Source organism: Psittacula echo (genome assembly GCF_963264785.1).
Source record: "Psittacula echo genome assembly, chromosome: Z".
NCBI lineage: Eukaryota > Metazoa > Chordata > Aves > Psittaciformes > Psittacidae > Psittacula > Psittacula echo.
In genome coordinates this window covers 28,783,690-28,804,280 of record NC_137742.1, presented here as the reverse complement: position 1 = coordinate 28,804,280, position 20,591 = coordinate 28,783,690, and the positions used below count along the sequence as shown (strand labels likewise).

General features: G+C 40.4%; 1 protein-coding gene across 7 annotated transcripts in view; it reads left to right on the top strand.

The window, feature by feature from the left end:
• TNPO1 (transportin 1) overlaps positions 1–20,591 on the top strand; it is a gene marked incomplete at its 3' end in the record, with an annotated part of 68,276 nt that overhangs the window by 20,737 nt on the left and 26,948 nt on the right. For 6 of the 7 annotated variants that reach the window (XM_080638678.1, XM_080638679.1, XM_080638681.1 and 3 more), the window contains 5 exons: positions 4,369–4,518; positions 11,963–12,069; positions 13,543–13,676; positions 16,644–16,725; positions 19,928–20,050. In XM_080638678.1, coding sequence (XP_080494804.1) covers positions 4,369–4,518; positions 11,963–12,069; positions 13,543–13,676; positions 16,644–16,725; positions 19,928–20,050 — 596 coding nt within the window. Of the gene's footprint in view, positions 1–4,368; positions 4,519–11,962; positions 12,070–13,542; positions 13,681–16,643; positions 16,726–19,927; positions 20,051–20,591 lie in introns of those variants that run through there. The other variant, XM_080638682.1, reaches the window with a different exon arrangement.

Below are 20,591 nucleotides of genomic sequence, written 5' to 3'. Positions count from 1 at the left end.
TGATTGCAATTTGACTAGTTACCTACACCTGTGGCATTTAAACAAACATAATCTCGTATTCTTGTTCCTAGTGCAATACACCTTTGTACACAGTTATAATACTTTTTACTTGGATTAGGATTAACTATCCCAAGTTTTAGCTTCTCCCCTGGACATAGATTGCTAGTGTTCACCCACAAATTTGTCCATGAGATAGTGGAACGCCAATTAATGGAAGGTGCGGATTTTCTCCTGATTTAGGCAACTGTGCACGCACCCAACAGTCACTATGATTAAAAACTTTAGTAACACTGTGCATTAATTTCAGGTATAAATTTTGGTCCCAAGTCTGTATGCCAATTATCGTAAAGTCCAAATTATGACCGATGCAATTTCATACGTAAGGGTCCTGAAGGTTCAATCAATCAATTTCTAATTTTTTTGCTGATTTCTTTTAACAATTTTGCACTAAAGTGTGAGCCTCAATTGGAAGAAATTGCCGCTGATACTCCAAAATGAGGTATTATCTCGTTTAATAATGTTTTAATTACTCGTCTTGAATTATTTATCCTACAAGGGAATGCTTCTGGCCACCCTGAAAAAGTGTCGATACAAATATCGATAGCCTCCTTTTCTTGGTAATTCAGAAAAATCTATTTGCCACTGCTGCCCTGGATAACTTCCTCTCCCAATTGTCCCAGTTTTATTTCTATTTTCAGTTTTAGGATTATTAAGTCAGAGCTGACATTGTTTTGTCATTAATTGAACTATGGTGTATAGATTCCTTCCTACAATTTGTTTGGCTAAATATTTATTGAAAGAGTTGCTACCCCAGTGAGTTTTATTATGTTCCTGCTGAACTAGCTTCCAGAGTTGGTTATAGGGAATTACAATTCGCCCATCAGGTATCTGAACCCAACACTGTGTTTTCCTGTCCTTTCAGATCTTCAGTCAACTTTCTATCCTCTTTTGAATATCTAGGTTAAGATTTCTCAATTGTTAGTTTGCTATCAGGGATTAAGGACATGATTTTAGATTGTTCAGCGGCTCGTTTGGCTTCAAAATTGGCCAAATTATTTCCAATTTCCTGATTAGAGTCCCCTTGTTGGTGCTCTCTACAATACATAATGGCTACTTCCTCAGGTAGCTAAACAGCTTCCAGTAGCTGTATAATTTCTATAGCATGTTTAGTCTGTTTCTCTTGTGTGTTCAAAAGTCCTCGTTCTTTCCATGTGCATGGACCACACCACATGCGTATTTAGAATCAGTCCAAATATTTATCCTTTTATCTTAAGCCAATTCCAGGGCTTTCGTTAATGCTATTGTTTCTGCCTTTTGGACAGAGGTGTTTGCAGGTAAAGGTTTAGCTTCTACTACCTGTGAAGTGGTGGTAACGGCATATATTGTCTTCTAGTCACCATTTTTCATGAAACTACTATCATCAGTAAACCAAGAATCAGCATCTTCCAGAGGTTTTTCTTTTGAATCTTGTTGGCTTGAAAATACGGTCTCTATAGTGGCCAAGCTGTCAAATGTTGGTGGTTCTGTCATTGTTCCTGCAAAAAGGATGCTGGATTCACAACGTTAGTGACCACAATTTCTATGTCATCGTGTTCGACAAGGGTGGCCTGGTATTTTAAAAAATGTGAAGGGGATAACCTTTCTGTTCCAGGACTGCTGGTACAACATGGGACACTAGCACAGTAATTTTTTGTCCCACGGTGAGTTTGCAAGCCTCTTTGATATTCATGACAACTGTCACCACAGCCGTTAGTCATCTGGGCCATCCTTTGCTCGCTTCATCCAGCTGTTTTGAAAAAACACTGCCCTTTTATAGGGTCCTAATTTCTGAGCAAGGACCCCCAAAGCTATTCCCTGTTTTTCATAAGAACATAGCCAAAAGGGTTTAGTCACATCTGGAAGTCCTGGAGCTGGAGCTCTCTTTAGCTGTATTTTTAAATTTCTGAAAGCCTCCTCTGCTGAATCAGTCCATTCTAAAGAGGGAGGATTTCCTTTTAACAGTTCATACAGTGGTCTTACCAGAGCACCATAAGCATGGATCAAAAGTCTGCACCATCTGGTCATTCCCAGGAATGTCCAGAGTTCCTTGATGGTCGACGGTCGTGGAGTTTGACAAATGGCTTCTTTTCTAGCAGTTCTAAGTTCTGTCTGTCTTCCTGTTATTTCGTATCCTAGGTAGGAAACTTGGGTTTGTATTAGTTGAGCCTTTTATTTGGATACCCGATAACTATCCAGTCGCAGAAAACTTAATAATTCCACCGTCCACTAGACACATTCTTCTTTTGTTTTGTAGCAATTAGTAGGTCATCCACGTATTGCAACAGAGTCCCTTTCTGAGTGGGTGGCTTCCATGATTCTAGTTCCTGTGCTAGCTGATTTCCAAAAATCGTTGGACTGGTTTTAAACCTTTGAGGTAATACTGTCCAGGTTAATTGAGTTTTCTTTCCCATGTCAGGATTTTCCTATTCAAAAGCAAATAAATTCTGGCTTTCTTTGGCCAATGGTAAGCAAAAGAAAACATCCTTTAAATCCAGGACGGCAAACCATTTCTGATTTAATTTTAGTTTGGTCAATAAAGTATATGGATTTGCCACCACAGGGTGGATGTCCTCTGCTATTTTATTTGTTGCCCTTAAGTCTTGAACTAGCCTATAGCTTTTCCCATCTGCTTTCTTTACTGGTAAAATGAGGGTGTTATATTCCGATGCACATTCCACTTATAAACTGTATTTTAGAGACCTATCAATTATTTCTTTAATTCCCCTTCTATCTTGTATCCTTAAAGGCATCAATTTAAAACATACAGCATATCTAAAGTTACAGAATTGTTTCAAATACATACGCATAGAGTGGCTTCCTCGTTTATGACATTACTGAATTCTAGGTAAAGGACATGTTTTTTGCAAATCAATACATTTATAGTAACAGACTATGAAAAATAGTGCTTCTTCAGGAGAACTGAAGTATGAACATAAAAATAAGATTGAAAAGTGTATGATGACAGTCAGTTTTGGCGCTCAAAATGAGTTGATAAAAAAATAGTTTTAATTTCCAATCAGCCAAACAAAACCCCCTCTTCTGAAAAGTGCTGTTTCTGTTCTAGCTAGCACAGATCATAATAGAAAGTGTCTTTAATTTCCATCATTCAAGGTGTACTGTGAGTCTTGGTGTTGTAATCCAGTAACTTTACTCTGAAAATACTTTATATTTGGAAGTTTTATCTCTTACTTTGCTTATCCTTATTTCTGTTGGGATGTTAACAGTTTTGAAGGCCTGAAACGGATCCATGTGTAAGCTAATTTTTGTCACAAAAGAACTTCGAATATCCTTATTTCTTGCCCAAATAAGAGCTTCATACAAAAAAAACCCAAACCCCACAACCACAACGACAGAAAAAAACAAAATAACAAACAAACTCCTCCCCGAACAAAAAACAAAAACAAAAACAAACAAACAAACCAAACAAATGGCTAAAATGCTAAGTAAATTTTGCTTTCTGTGCTTAGGGTTATTGTAAAGGGTAAGTTTAAATTTTCTTATACTATAAACTAATCTTTTGACTGTAAAACATCCAGATCTCATTTTTGGCATACTTCAGAATACCAAGTTACTCCAGTCTGCTCCGGTAGAAATGAAAAATCTAGGCTGTTCTTTTTCTGTTCCTCCTCTTGTCCCAATAATATAGAGAAATTTGCAGGCAAAAAATGCTCAGTGAAGAGGACTCAAACTGTTGCCTAAACTTAAATTCTTACTTAGTTCAGGTCAATTCTGAATGGTTCACATTGCATAACACCTGTTAACATAGTTTGAAGACTTTTGTTCTTCGCCTAATTATTACATTGATAGATCGAGATAACAGCTGGTGTCTGAAGGGATTACAATACCTTATTTTGTAGAAAAAGTGAATATTGTGTTTCTGTGGGACTACGGAATGGAGGATTTACTGTCCCTGCATCATTTCTATATATTACTATGGTGAAAAACAGATTTGTTATCAATTTCCTTCAATATCAGTATTGCCTGAAGTCAAGTCAGTATAATCAGAATGTCTGAATGTCTTTGACCAATTTCTTTCACGAGTCTCCTAGATCCTGTGACTTCAGATCTGTTCCTTGCCTATATCTCTATATGAAACTTCCTGATAAAATGTAGAGTTTGTAATACTGATATTCTAATTTTAAATAAATAGAAATAGTGAACTCTGAACCTGAAAAGTTTTGCTATGTGAATTGATGAGTCTAGTTGGAGGGTAAGATAAGGAAACGAACATTTGTATCTCTGTATGAGCTTTGGTGGTGTTGCATTGCTGTGGAAATCTGCTTTATTCCTATGATCTGATTGAAAGTTGACTGTAATTATCTGTTGCAGATGAGCCAACACGTTCCTTGAGTGGTCTCATCCTGAAGAATAATGTAAAAGCACATTTTCACAACTTTCCGAATGGGGTAACTGATTTCATTAAAAGTGAATGTCTGAACAACATTGGTGATTCCTCCCCCTTAATTAGAGCTACTGTAGGTAAGTTTGCTCTTATTGCTGTCTTCTGCATACTGAAAATGTTACTGATATGGGTGAGAGCTGCACTAGTGACATAAAGAGTTATTAAACTCCAAAAACTGTTTGTTTCTGATATTTGTCACAAATACACCATGTTTAAATGCTGATATTCATCTTCAGTGTGAATGTACTAAAGTTATACTTTATTTTACTTCCTGTTCTCTTAGAAATTATTTAAATTCAGTTCATATCTCTTGAAATGTAACTGAACATAAGTTTATTTGAATCTATGAAAATTGAGCTAGCTGCCAGTTTCTATACCTAAAACCAGGAACAAGGTAAAGGTCTGACTTCAGGACTATTTTGGTACTCTGCTTGCATCAGTGAAGCACTTCTGTTGGCTGATTTCTTGTGCCCCACCCCCTGTATGCACACACACGCACATCCCTTCAGGGAACCATCATACCACGCATAACATTCACATAACAAGTTTCTGGTTTTAAATACCTTCTGTCAGAACACAGTAGATCAGGTGTGATGTACAGTAATCATAGAATGGTGTGGGTTGTTTGTTTTCAAGCACTTATTCTTTGATTTCTCCTAGTACAAAATGTCTGTGGATTAGTACCTCAGTTACTGCTTAGCTTTAAGTGATCTTTGCAGGGATTATTCAAGCACATATGAACTCTGAAGATGGCTAGCAACTGATGAACTGTATGCTTGTGTAACAGTTGCTATTTAACCCATACTTTCACCCTGACCGTTTTCAAAGATGGAGGCAAGCTGATTAATCCCAGAAATCATCTTGCTCAGTAGAATGAGCATGGCAATAGTTTATTTTAGAGCTGTGACTTGACTCCAAATGGTAACTCCAAGTTTTTGTATCCTTACTTAGCTTTTCCCCATTTTAATCCTCAAATGAGTAACAGTGTGGAAATTCTCTATGCTAATGGTACTAAATGTACTGTGCTAATGTACTAAAACCTCAGTACAGGTTTTTAAACTCCATGTGCTAATGTTGAAATATGGATTCAAGTTCAAAAAAGATGGCTGCATCTGTTGGGGACCCACAAACTTACCAGAAAATAATTGCATCTTTTTAGGCAGTGCCTGTAATTGGTCTTAAAACCTTCTAGGGATTCTAGTCTATAGTGTAACGTAGCTCGTGCTTAAAAGCAAACACGGAAGTAGTTTGAGTATTTAAGAGTAGTAGCAGGTCTGGAAAGCTTTATCGCAGAAGGAAAGTGAAAGCTAATGATTGCCCTGTGAGGAAGAATTTTGTTAAGTCCAGCTTTTCAGAAAAGGAGTTCAGAAAGCAACTTGAGGAGCTACAGATGCAAAACACCACCCCCAAAAAAACAACCTCTCAGTGTCCTGTTACTGGCATGAAATTGCTGAAGCATAGCTGCTTTCTCTTTATATTCTACTTATTTTAATTATAGATTGATGCTGTAAACTGAGGTTGCACGTAATTGAAAGTGACATAAAAGATGCTGTCATGACAGTTATGTTTTCAGCAATTTCTGACATCCCTCTGAAGTTTTGCTTTCTCATATGTTTACTGTTCAATTAGCCCAACTGCTGTATTCATTAGATTTCACATTTGTCAAATGAAGTATCAACGGATTCTTTAATACTGTTTTGAAGTTCATAAAAACCAAAGACCACCTTTATAACAATCTGGTATTTCTAACCTTGCAGCTTAGTGTGTTGGTCAGAAGAATGGGCCTGTTTTAACTGTCAGCTCTAGCCCAAACCTGTCAAAAAGCTGCAAGCTATCAAATTGATAATTTTTTTACTGTGATGATTCTTCTGATGTCCATGTTTCTGTGCGTGAAGTGTCGCAGAGAAAGCCACAAAGGCTGATCTCTGGTGTCTTCTGTTCTCTGCTGGCCAAATAAGGCTGCAGGTGGGTGGGAAAAAATTCACATTTGAAAGAAGATGAAGGTCATTAGAAGCCCATGAAGGTTCCTTTTAACATGAACATAAGCACTTAAAACTTAATTTTATGTGGCTGTTTCCTCATTGTTTTTAAGACTTTTTGCAAAGCTTCAAATGCCAAAGCTGTTGCCTAAGTTCCTGACGCTACTCTTCTTTTTTTTCTCCCCACCAAAGTGCCTCTGTGATTACAAAACCAGTAGCGCAGTGTTCAATGGCTTCTCCACAGGCCTTTAAAGAAAGCTCACAATGACATATTGTCAGGTTTAGTAGCCCAAGGCTTCAGTGGTCACCCAGCCCCTGGCGCTTGACAGCAACCCCCAGTGAACACAGTGCAGTCAGCCCCACATGGAGCCCACCTGTAGTTTTATTGGTGTGCTCTACCCACCTGCAGATAGAGAGCACACCTTTCTGAGAATCCTGACTGATGAATAGATTTGAGATCCAAGTTCAGACAAAGCACAAACAAGGCACGGTAACAGTGACCTAAGCTCGTATCATTTTATTAGTTACACTCCTGAGGGTAATTATCTAACGTACGGAGAAGAAGAGAGAGAGAGAGGGGAAGAGAAAAAGAGATTAAAAGTAAAAATAGTCACAACCTGGATGCCGTGGTGTCCCGTGGATCTGTTGACGGTCCTCAGCAATCGGCGGTGGGTGCACACACAGATTCTTCAGTGACACTCTTTCATAGTTGCAACTTCGCTGAGTCATTCCACGTGAGCCATCTTATGCCAGTCACTTTCTCAGTGATGTCAGCATTGCTGGGCATGGCCGGGACCTTTGTGCTGCTGACCCTGCTGCTTCTCACCGGGTACCTGCAGTGGGCGCTGCCCACAGCCAATCAGCGTCTGCCAGATGGGAACAGGAGCAGGAGGAGGAGAAGGCAGGGGGAAAGGAGGCATTCGTGGCTGACGTTGAGGTGTGCTTATCTCCCTAATACACAGTCTGTGCGACCATGACAGTCCTTGTTTGGTCGGCCATTTTGAACAGAAGGTGAAACTTAAGATTTTCTGAGACATCACAAAAGATGGCGGAGCTGAGTCCCACACAACCCCGTGACTCAGAAAATCTTTTGGGACGTCACCCATTGGGCTCACAGTGGGTTAGGAAAAAGGGGAAGAGGGAAAAAAGAGGAAAGAAAGAAAAGAAAGGGAAAAAAGGAAAGAAAGAAAAGAAAGAAAGGGAAAAAAGAGGAAAGAAAGGTAAGAATGAAAGGAAAAAAGGAAAACATAAAAGGATACTGGTATACATAATTATTCATAAACACATAACTATTCATAAACTTTTAATTTTCAATGTATGCAGATACTTACTAATTTTTACATTTCTGAGGGATCGGCAGGGGTAGCTACAAAATGCATATTGGTAACTACACTTTGAATTAAGTGTATTAGGCAAGGAATTATGCAAGGTAGTATAAGTAACATAAGAAGTCCCCAAATTCAGTGATGAAGTGCCCTTTTAGTCCGTGGTCCTCCTGGAAACCAGGACCACATATCAAAGTCCCACCCGTTCCATGTCTGAACAGGAATGTGTGCCAATTTACGAATTCCTGAGGTAATCCTTTTACCTACCTCTCCACTATCATCAGTTTGTAGGTAACAGTTAGAATCATTAAATTTTCCACAACCTCGTCCTTGCTCTGCTAGCAAGTAATCGAGAACCAGTCTATGCTGTAAAATTGCTGTCCCTATTTGAGTGGCTTGCACAGACAGTAAATCTAAATCTGTTGCAGTTTTATTTGTGATGATTTCTAAAACGGCTTGTAATCAAATAATACGATTTAAATTATAGATAGGTTCTGGAGCACCATTGATGGGTTCGTGAGGGTTCCAGGCTGCAGGCCTGTAATATGCGATAATTCGCTCTGGAAGCCATTCGTCATTTCCCCATCAGTGTGCGGAACTACCAGTAAAGGAGAGGTCAAGGGATCATTTACTTTTTGAGAGATCATCATAATCTGGGACACCTAATTGATCACCTTTTTTATCATCAAGTGAAAAGAACAAGGGTCAGATCATTCCAATATAACATTCACCCGTCTAATTGGTAGGCAGGCGTTTATATGCCTATTTTCTGCATATCCAATAGTGACCTTTTAGGTTGGGACACCCATTTTGAAATGGTCCTGTCCAGTTTATGTTAGCCATATATTTGCTCCAGTTTCCAAAGTAGGGGCCTATGGGAAAAGGGGATCACCACCATCCTTGGTATCCTGGGTTATGATGGTAGGTACAATTTTCCGAAATTATGTCCGAACTCCACCAGGAACCCCGGGCTTTCTAGGAATCTCCAGTGGAGTTGTACCGTCCCCACATGGGAATGGTGAATTTGTTACTGCAGTTTCAATACCCACTACAACCTAGCCAAAATATCCACTCACATTGACTTTCCCCATCCGAATTCCATTTGACTGGTTATGAAATAGACAGAAGTGACCCCTTCCTGGATATGTTATAGGCCAAGGTGTGGTATCATCGTAGAGGACGTTCTCTATGGAACTGTAATTGTTTGTTAATTGGTCTGGTTCCAAAAGGATGGAGACCCAGGGCCAACTAGATAGTCCCATGGGTCCTCCACATATCCAGCATTTTGTCAGACTGAAAGCCTGAGCAACAGCTCTCCCAAGTAACAAGAACTCATTATTTTCACTTAGCAGGGGAGCTATTATGTCACCAGAGGAACTTCCAGTGATCCAAGAGAAACAAATCATAGTTAGCCAGATTCCCATTTCCTGTGATAATACCAACATTTTATAAGAGTTACTGAAACTAAGCCGCATACACAAATACATGCAATCAAAGTCTTTGTTCCTAGTTCTTTTCTTCTTGGTGCAGCTCATCATCCTGTAAATAAATAACAGGAAATTCTCGGTCCCTGTTAGAAGGGAACCGGATCTGGTATAGGTTAAAACGATGGGATGATCAAGTATTAATTTTGTGCTGTTTTCGCACTGCATCCTTTGCCTTCCAGGTGTATTCACTGAGTGGGGTGTCAAGCGCTAGGGAAACTTCTCCTACAGTGGGGAGCTTTACTAATACTGGTTGACCAGGGTAATACAATGGGTTTTTGGGATGATCAGGACCTTGAGGAGCAGGTAATACTGTTGGAGGTCCTGGACAAAAAGCTGTGATTTTTGGGCTCCTAGATTTTCCCCGCTGGGTATTTATGAGAGTGAGAGCCTCCCGTATTCATGTTGCCCATCCTGAGTTTTGTGGTTTGAGGAACCTTTTAAGCAGATAATGGTCTAGCTGTTATGGAAAAATCAGGAATGTGTTTTTGCCAGAAGACTGAAGTTCCTAGCACTTGTTGTAATTCTTGTGTTGAGGTAGGTAGTTGTATTTGGTTACCTCTCAGGGTAAGACTGAGATTCCTCTCACTAGAGGCTGGCAAAGGAATTAGTTTCCCTCCTTCTGAGGGGAAAGTTCAGGGAAAACACTCTTTTATAGTTGCAACTTGCTGAGTCATTCCATGTGAGCCATCCTATACCAGTCACTTTCTCAGTGATGTCAGCATTACTGAGCATGGCTGGGACCTTCACACCCCTGAGCCTGCTGCTGCTGGCTGGGTACCTGCAGTGGGTGCTGCCCACAGGAATCAGCGTCTGTGGCACGGGAACAGGAGCAGGAGGAGAAGGCGGGGGAAAGGGGGCATTCATGGCTGGCATTGAGGTATCCTCAGCTCCCTAATACATGATCTGTGTGGCCACAACAGTCCTTGTTCAGTCGGCCATTTTGAACAGAAGGTGAAACTTAAGATTTTCTGAGACATCACAAAAGATGGCAGAGCCGAGTCCCACACTTATATGATCTGGACTGCATATATCTGTCCTGCAAGGGGCAATGGCCTCAAGTTGCTTCTTGCCTATGCATCTGGAAGTATTTTCTCCTAGGTTATCTTGTTGCTGTCATGTTGCCTTTTGCAAGAACACTTAAAGTAGTTTTCAGATAGTCTTCCCTTCAGCTGTGAAAGCTCACGCATTATTACAAGTATATCCAGACCATTTGTCATCCTCTGAAACCACTTCTAGGACTTTGAAAAGATCTTTAACTCTTTTCCAAAACTACCTACTCCTTTGAGTCTTACAGCTTGTGTCACGTGTTAGTACAGAGGAGTTCCAGGAATTCATTTTTCAAACAAATCTGTGCCAGACCTAAGTTGGGGAGATAATTTTGCAATTTATGTAGTTTGACTAGGAGGCAAGAAAATTATTTTATTTTGTTCTTCTTGTGAAGTTCAGTTTAATCTAAAAAATTGAAATTACTTTTTAAAAAGTGGATCATTAAGATTCAGCAACAGTAAAATAAATATTTTCTATTAATACATCCGGTATTTGTAGGACCATAATATTCAGGAGAAATGCCATCTTTTTGACACTCTAGATCTCTGTAGGCTTTTGGGAATCTTTTCTATTCAGTTGCAGTTAAGAAGAGAACTGGATACTGCTTCTGGAGCTGTAAAATTGTGTTTTACCTCTGTCTTCGTTTTTGCCCTTTGTCTGTGTGGGTTCTCCAGCCTATTGCATCAAAGGAAACATGATGCAAAGTATCTTTTAGTTACTGTGTGTCTTATCCAGAATGTCCTTTGCTCTGTAATGTTGTCCTGTATTCTTGTGTATTTAACAAGATCTTTAACATTTTATTGCAAAGAAAAATCGTGTGTTGTGATTAGCTCAGTGAAAAAGCTTGGAAATTTTTTTCCATCACTTGTCACTTGGGAGATTACTAGTTGTAGTACTATCAAGTTCTTTTGTATTCATACTCACTAGAAGTAACTGTCAGTAGCATAATGGGTTATTCTACCTGTTTCATTTTGTCTTGAGGCAAGATGGACTCATGCAAAGTCAGTCCTAGTTTATAAGTAGCTTTCCCTGTTGCTATCACCCAATTAGTTTTTCCTGGGATTTCTGTATGTGCTGGAAACTATTTGTGACTCTTTGGGCTGACCTATCTGTTTGCTGGATCTCAACCAGCCAACCCCTACAGCTGATCACTGGATGACCTGCCATAGTGTGTAAGCTGTTAGTAGGTATCTCGGTCTTAGAATATCTCATTAGTGTTTTGTGTAAACACAGTAAAGTTGTGATCACATAACTTACCACTGGGTGGTAAATTTATTGAATGACAGATTCACACATTCATGTTTTTGTATCATAATAAGAGGTGGCTTGAGGTGGATACTCTATTTACTGAAGGTCAAGATTTGTATAGCATTTGTTAAATTCAATGCCAAAGCTGCCCTACAGTGTTTGGGCATGATTATCTCCTTAATTGGGGTGACTCTGTGCTTGGTTTTACACTGAGCTCCTCATGGTAGCAGAAAGGAACAACCCACCTTTGCATTTCAAAGCCCTTCAAAAACCATTTGTAATTAAATGTAATTCTTTTTATGCTTGCCAGTTCTTCACAAAACAAGAAATTTCTCAACTCTTTAGATCTTTGAAAGGAGAAAAATGAGAAAGACTGGTATGAAACATGTGAAGGTATGTGAGATCTCATTTCCCTCATCCATCTGATTCCTTTAGGCATTCTGATAACAACTATTGCCTCAAAAGGGGAATTACAGAATTGGCCTGAACTCTTACCAAAGCTCTGTGGTCTGTTGGATTCTGAAGATTACAATACCTGTGAGGTAAGGAGACTTATCAAAACCAGATTATAATCTGAATTTTCTCTCTTATGTTTGTGTTTACATGCACATATGTTCTCCTCAGAGAACAGTGTCTCAAATTTGATACTTTGGCCTGAATTCCATGTTCTTACCATTCATTCAAACAAATTAGTTTACTTTGCGTAAGGGAGAATAAGACTGCAGATGGGTAGTCATCTCGTCTCATCTGAGAAGTGTCCTGAAGTTACCGCATCATAAAGTTAACCCTGAATTTTCTCTTACATGAAAGTAGTGTTCATTCGTTTTGTAACTTAATCTGGAAAAGCTGTATTGGGGTGAAATAAACTGTTGTTCAGTGTGTATGAAGGAAATTAAAAAATACCAGTTTAACTGTTTTAAACTATGATGAGTAAAAAGGCCTTGTCTGATTTACAAATATCTGTGATAACATGACTTTAATTGCTTGATACTGTCTCCATGAGAGTGTGTGAAGCATTTTGTATAAAATAATGCTCAGAGGTAGGATAATGGTCCAAGATGCAATGCTGTTATGTGAAGATGTAGTGCTGTTTCCTCAAGAAAAAGAAAAAAAAATAACCAACCACTTGAAAGTGGAACTTAAATTGACCATCATATCCAAAGCTCTGCCCCATAACAAACCATAAATGGAATACAATTATTTATATATTAAATGGTATACTTTGGCATCTGAACATTTATTTCTCAAATAAGAACCAGCTTTTAAGCATTTTTAAAAATACGATTGAATAGATGATCACTGAATGCTAAAATTAAAATTCCCGCTTATCCATTAGTGACTCACTCAGCTTGAGAGTTTACAGATGCTGGTATAAAGTGCTTAAATAAAACCCCTTTAAGGATATTAAAGGACAGGCTGAGAAAGTTGGGGCTATTCAGCATGGAGAAGAGAAGGCTCTGTGGAAACCTCGTAGGAGCCTTCCAGTATCTGAAGGGGGCCTACAAGGATGCTGGAGAGAAACTCTTCATCAGGGACTGTAGCAACAGGACAAGGGGTAATAGGTTTAAACATAAACAGGGGAAGTTCAGGTTAGCTATAAGGAAGCAGTTCTTTACTGTGAGGGTGGTGAGGCAGTGGAATGGGTTGCCCAAAGAAGTGGGGAATGCTTCATCCCCACCAGTGTTCAAGGCCAGGTTGGACAAAGCCTTGGGCGACATGGTCAGTGTGAGGCATCCCTGCCCATGGCAGGGCGGTTGGAATTGTATGATCTTAAGGTCCTTTCCAACCCTAACTACTCTATGATTCTATGATGTTCCAATTCTATATTTAGTTATGTGCATTTATTGTGTTAAATAGCTATATTTATTGTGTTATGTGAAAGTACCTGTTGTATACAAAGCCTGAAATCTTCTTTTGATCAGATGTGAAAAAGTTTTTTGTTTGGTTTGTTTGATGTTTTGTGGTTGTTTTTTTGTTTTGTTTTGGTTGTTTGGTTGTGTTTTTTTTTTTAATAGGGTGCTTTTGGCGCTCTTCAGAAGATATGTGAAGATTCTGCTGAAATTTTAGATAGTGATGTATTGGACCGACCACTCAATATCATGATACCTAAGTTCTTGCAGTTTTTCAAGCACAGCAGTCCAAAAATAAGGTAGGTTTAGGCGTTGTACTACAGTTACCTTTTTATTTATGTAACTTTTCTTTACATGAGCAGCAAGGTTGCTATTTGTAGATCTGTTTAAAACATGAATAGTTTTTTTTAAATGATGCTGCAGAGATCCAGAGATTCCATGCACCAGTAATTTCAGTGTTTATCTGCTTAGTTAATAAACAGTCTCACCTCTCTATACATTTTTTCCAAATATGTACAGTTAGCTTATGACTTTGAAAATCAAACTGTTTAAGTTTTTGCATATGTACTGGTTTTGGGTGGGATAGAGTTAATTTTCTTCCCAGCAGATGGTGCAGTGCTGTGTTTTGGCTTTAGTCTGAGAACAATGCTGGTAACACACTGATGTTTTAGTTGTTGCTAAGTAATGCTCTAGCTCAAGAACGTTTCAGTTCTGCCAGTGAGGAGGTGCATAAGAAGCCAGGAGGGAGAGCAGAAACAGGACACCTGACCTGAACTAGCCAAAAAGGTGTTCCATACCATTGAATATTATGCTCAGCGTATAAACTGGGGGGAGTTGGCTGAAAGGAGCTGAACACTGCTCTGGAACGGGCTGGGCATTAGTGGGTGGTGAGCAGTTGTACTGTACATCACTAGGGGTTTTTTTGAGGATGGTTATTCTGTTCTCTCTCTTTATTGCCTATTATTCTTAGTTACATTTTACTTTATTTCAGTTATTAAACTCTTCTGAACCCATTTTTTTTACCTTTTTCTGATTCTTCTTCCCATGCTGCTGCCCGGGACAGTGAGCAAGCAGCTGCGTAGTTCTTAGTTGCTAGCTTATGCCATGATAGCATATTATTATGAAAAATTTAGTGCTATGGTTAGAACTTAGCATTCTGTTTAGAAAGAACAATTTTGTATTCATTTGGTAATGACTTCAGCAATAGGAGAGTCAAAATTTTTTTGCTGATAATAGTTTCTGAGATTTTGCAGGAAAAAAAATCTGCTTTAACTGCACCAAAATTTAGAAAGCTCTTTATCTTTCAGCTGAATCAAATTGAATAGGTTCATCATCTTTTCACTGTAAACCTGTACTAATCTCTCAAAAGTAAAAGAAGTATCGGATAGAATGAAAATTCCAGAGTTAAATGGTTTTTGCTAATATTCATTAGAAAGAACAGTAGGTCTTACCCAAAAATGAGGCAACAGTGTACCACTGCCACAAAGAAGGCTGATGGTTTTGTGGGCTGGAGTGTTACCAGCTGGTTAAAGGAGGTGATCCTTCCCTTCATCTTCCAGGTGAGGCCAGACCTGGAGTATTGTTTCCATTTCTGTGCTGTCCAGTGCTAAAGAGATGTGGCCTTACTGAACAGAGTCCAGGAAAGGGCCATGAAGATAATGCAGGGACTGGAGCATCTCTCCTGTGAGGAGAGACTGAGAGACCTGGGGCTGGGGGAGCTCATCAATGTATGTAAAAATCTGAAGAGAAGACGCAAAAAAAAGGCATGGCCAGGCTCTTTTCAGTGGTGCCCAGTGACAGGACCAGAGGCAATGAGCACAAACAGAAATACAGGAGGTTCCCTGTGAACATCAGGAAGCATTTTTTACCTGTGAGGGTGACTGAGCAGTGGAATGGGTTGCCCAGAGGGGTGGTGAAGTCTTCATCCTTGAAGATACTCAAAAGCCATCTGGACATGGGCAGCTGGCTGTAGCTGGCCTTGCTTGAGCAGAGGGGTTGGACCAGATGACCTCCAGAGGTGCCTTCCAACCTCAACCATTCTGTGGTTCTGTGAAATGTGTTTTTAACTCGTTTGAAAATTATATTGAAAGATGCTGCAACTTGAAGGTGGCAGTTCTTTATCACCAATAGTAGTATCTGGTAAAGACAAAGAGGAAGAACTATAACTTGCAATATATCATAAGACTCAAATGAGATTTAGAAACCTGAAATAGATGCACACTAAGAAAAATACATAACAAAGCAGTATCTTGCTTTTGTGGAAATATGAATTTAGTACTTCTCTGGAGCTAGGAGAGATGGATTAAAACATACTTTTTTCCTTACCACATTATACAGTCTTTCACTTTTTTCCTGTGCTGTGATGCTTGTATCTTTGAAACTATTAAACCAGTTTCAGGTTTAAAGCAACCTACTTGCTGACCTGCAGCCTTTATTCAATATAGTACTGAAGTATGAAAACTGTTACTAGTGTCAGTAAAATACTTTAGATCTGTCAAAAGACAACTTCTGAACAATGTTTTATGAAAAATGTCTGAACAGAGTAGAAGTTTGGAGTTACTTTAGTAAAAATACTTTAATGGAACTTCAGAGGCTTTTACAGGTAAAGCCTTGTGCCTTTACTTAATGGAATTTGACTTCTCTATCTCTGAGAATAAGAAAGGCCTGGAAGTAACGGCTTTGCATGAAATGGGATAGAACCAATGTTTAATTTTTTCATATGCTTCTACCACAAGTGTTTTATTGTATCCTACTAGAAGTATGTCTGTGTTCTAAGCTACAGATACATTGTTGACACTTACTGGTCCCACTAAATACTAAAAATATTGCAAAGGCAATTGGATACTTAACAACAAAGAAGGGCTCTTAAAAATTTCACTAAGTTGGCTTGTATGGAATTGTTAGTATCTGAGAAGATCAATAATCATAAAATATTCAAAAAGAGCATCCTTGCATACTGCTTGGAACAAATATGCCAAACATCCTGCTCTAGTTTTTATTTACTGAAGACTTTATTTTAAAATATTCATTAGATACGTCAGAGTATAAGGTGGTTATTAACTAAACTAGAGTTGGTTTAATTTGACTACTAAACTCATAACTGGCTTAGTAATTTTGCTTGGTAATACTATGGATGTGCAGATTTGTTCCCTCTTGATGATGACTGGACATTGTAATTTGCTTCCTAATGTTTCTGATATCAACGTACAGTTTAGAAAATGTTTTTAACTCATTTAAAATTTATATTTTAACTGTTCCATTTGTAGGTCTCATGCTGTTGCATGCGTCAATCAATTTATCATCAGCAGAACTCAAGCTCTTATGTTGCACATAGATTCTTTTATTGAGGTGGGTGTGCATTCTTGGTTTGGGGTCTAAGTGTTCTGAACCACCTCTATCCCCAAACTCCCATTTCTGGTTGCCTGTTCTTAGTTTCAGGCCTCATGGATTGAAGCTCATTCTGTATGGTTGTGCTCAGAATTGATAAGTCTAAGCATGCTCCAAGGCCAAAAAGTAGTATTTTGGAAAATGCTTCCCCTCCCTGAGTAGAGTAAACTTTTGCCACAGAAAGGTGTAAAAGTAATGGCACTTAGCTGTGGTGGAAAGTGCAGTCAGCACAAGGATTATCATGTCACTGAGTCCTGTGTTCCTCTGAACACTCCTACTGAACGTGGATTAGAAGGATCGTACTTTGGGTTACCTAGAGTATATGTGGATGAAGTGCTCTATAGGCAGATAGGAACAGCCTCACGCTCACAGGCCCTTGTTGTCATGGGAGACTTCAACCACCCTGACATCTGTTGGAGTGAAGGTACGGCCCGGCACAAGCAATCCAGGAGGTTCCTCGATTGTGTGGAAGACAACTTCCTTCTGCAAGTAACAGAGGAGCCGACAAGGAGAGGTGCCATGCTTGACCTCGTGCTCACCAGCAGGGAAGGGCTGGTTAGAAATGTGATGCTCCAGGGCAGCCTTGGTTGCAGTGACCACGAGATGGTCGAATTCGAGATCCTCAGGACAGTGAGAAGAGCGTGCAGCAAGCTCACTGCCCTGGACTTCAAGAGAGCAGACTTTGGCCTCTTCAGGAACCTGCTTAGTAAGGTTCCATGGAGTATAGCCCTAGAGGGCAGGGGTGCCCAAGACTCTTGATTGTTATTCAAGAATCACCTGCTCCAAGCTCAGGAGTGTTGCATCCCAACTAGAAGGAAGTGCAGCAAGAGGGCCAGGAGACCTCCTTGGATGGATAAGGAGCTGCTCAGGAAAATTCAAAGACAAAAAGAGGCTTATAGAAGGTGGAAGCAGGGACAGGTGGCCTGGGAAGAATACAGGGATGTTGTCTGGGAAGCTAGGGACCAGGTGAGGAAGTCTAAGGCCCAGTTAGAATTGAACTTGGCTAGGGATGTGAAGGATAACAGGAAGGGATTCTGTAGGTACATAGCGAGTAGAAGACAGACTAGGACAACGTAGTCCCCCTTCGGAAAATATCGGGAGAACTGGCTACCCAGGATTTGGAGAAGGTTGAGGTTCTTAATGACTTCTTTGCCTCAGTCTTCACTGGCAAAGTCTCTGACCGCACCACCCAAGTCTTGGAAGGCGAACACAGGGACTGTGAGAATGAAGACCCTATGCCCACTGGAGGAGAGGATCTGGTTAGAGACCATCTTAAAAACCTAAACGTACACAAGTCCATGGGAGCTGATGAAATCCATCCGCGGGTCCTGAAGGAGCTGGCAAATGAAGTTGCTAAGCCACTGGCCATCATATTTGAAAAATCATGGCAGTCAGGTGAAGTACCCGACGGCTGGAAGAAGGGAAGTGTAACCCCCATTTTCAAGAAGGGGAAAATAGATGACCCGGGGAATTACAGACCAGTCAGTCTCACCTCTGTGCCTGGCAAAATCTTGGAGCAGATTCTCCTGGAAGGCATGCTAAGGCACGTGAAAAACAAGGAGGTGGTTGGTGACAGCCAGCATGGCTTCACTAAGGGGGAATCCTGCCTCACCAATTTGGTGGCCTTCTATGATGGGGCTATGAAACTGATGGACAGGGGCAGAGCAGTTGACGTCATCTACCTGGACTTGTGCAAAGCCTTCAGCACTGTCCCACACGACATCCTTGTCTCTAAATCGGAGGGGTATCAATTTGATGGGTGGACCACTCGGTGGATAAAGAACTGGCTGGATGGCCGCACACAAAGAGTTGTGGTCAATGGCTCAATGTCCGGCTGGAGACCAGTAACGAGTGGTGTCCCTCAGGGGTCGGTGTTGGGACCGGTCTTGTTCAACATCTTTGTCGGTGACATGGACAGTGGGACTGAGTGCGCCCTCAGCAAGTTTGCCAATGACACCAAGCTGTGTGGTTCGGTTGATACACTGGAGGGAAGGGATGCCATCCAGAGGGACCTTGACACGCTTGTGAGGTGGGCTGATGCCAACCTGATGAAGTTTAACCATGCCAAGTGCAAGGTCCTACACCTGGGTCGGAGCAATCCCGGGCACAGCTACAGGTTGGGCAGAGAAGAGATTCAGAGCAGCCCTGCGGAGAAGGACTTGGGGGTGTTGGTCAATGAGAAAATGAACATGAGCCGGCTTCAGTGTGCGCTCGCAGCCCAGAAAGCCAACCGTATCCTGGGCTGCATCAAAAGGAGCGTGTCCAGCAGGTCGAAGGAGGTGATCCTGCCCCTCTACTCTGCTCTCATGAGACCTCACTTGGAGCATTGTGTGCAGTTCTGGTATCCTCAACATAAAAAGGACATGGAACTGTTGGAACAAGTCCAGAGGAGGGCCACGAGGATGATCAGGGGACTGGAGAACCTCCTGTATGGAGACAGGCTGAGAAAGTTGGGGCTGTTCAGCCTGGAGAAGAGAAGGCTGCGTGGAGACCTCATAGCAGCCTTCCGGTATCTGAAGGGGGCCTACAAGGATACTGGGGAGGGACTATTCATCAGGGACTGTAGTGATAGGGCAACAGGTAACGGGTTCAAACTTAAACAGGGGAAGTTTAGATTGGATCTAAGGAAGAAATTCTTTACTGTAAGGGTGGTGAGGCACTGGAATGGGTTGCCCAGGGATGTTGTGAATGCTCCATCCTTGGAGGTGTTCAAGGCCAGGTTGGATGAGGCCTTGGGTGACATGGTTTAGTGTGAGGTGTCCCTGCGCATGGCAGGAGGGTTGGAACTAGATGATCTTAAGGTCCTTTCCAACCCTAACTATTCTATGATTCTATTTGATTTTTCCTGTTACATACTCCTGGAGCTTTCTAGCCTCAGAACTTCATTTAAGCTTAAGAGAAAAAAAAAACCCAAACCACTGTTCTTTTGCCAATGTTAATATTATGTAGTGTTTTGGTTATGTGTACACATATACACATTGAGAGTCTGAATAGTTCATTTGCTAAACCATATACCTTTAAGAAGTAAAATGGTATTCTGAGATGTGGGGTCGAAGAGTACAGAAGTACATTTTTGTATACTTTAGTTTGCCAGTAATGGCTATTTAAATAGAAGTTGAACTAGATGAACTGAGACTTTTCAACTGGTACTGCTTTCCAACAGAATCTTTTTGCACTGGCTGGTGATGAGGAGCCTGAAGTACGCAAAAATGTTTGCCGTGCTCTGGTAATGTTGCTGGAAGTTCGAATGGATCGCCTACTGCCTCATATGATTAGTATAGTTGAGGTGAGTGTCATTTATCAGATTGCGTGCTGAAAAAAAAATGTCTGGGGTTGCATGAATAGTAACAAATAAAAAGCATTCATCAGAACTATTATGTTACGCTTGCAGTTGTCTACTCTTCAATTTTCCTTCAAGACTGAAAACTTTCTTCTTAGCTGATTGCCAGCTCAACATAGTATTTGACAGGCAATGCATGCAACGGTTGTCTATTTTTCCTTTATTGATCCTGAAATGGCCAAGATCAGTTATATTACAGAGCAGCTAGACACTGCTGCACCCTAATTTACAATATCATGTTAAAAGTCCAGTACTTGTGCTGATACTGCTGTAGTTTACACACTGAAGCTGTCACTTTTTGCAAATGTGTTGATCATTACAAGGATATGTAATTTGTTATTTTATATAGCTCAGATACTCTTTGAGCATTCAGTTGTAGAGGTTAATGTAATTTGATAGTTCCTTTACCATTCTAGACTAGTGCAGACTTGTCTACCAGTGGACCAGTCAGCTCTGTTTTTTTGTCTGCTCAGTTTAAGATGTGAAT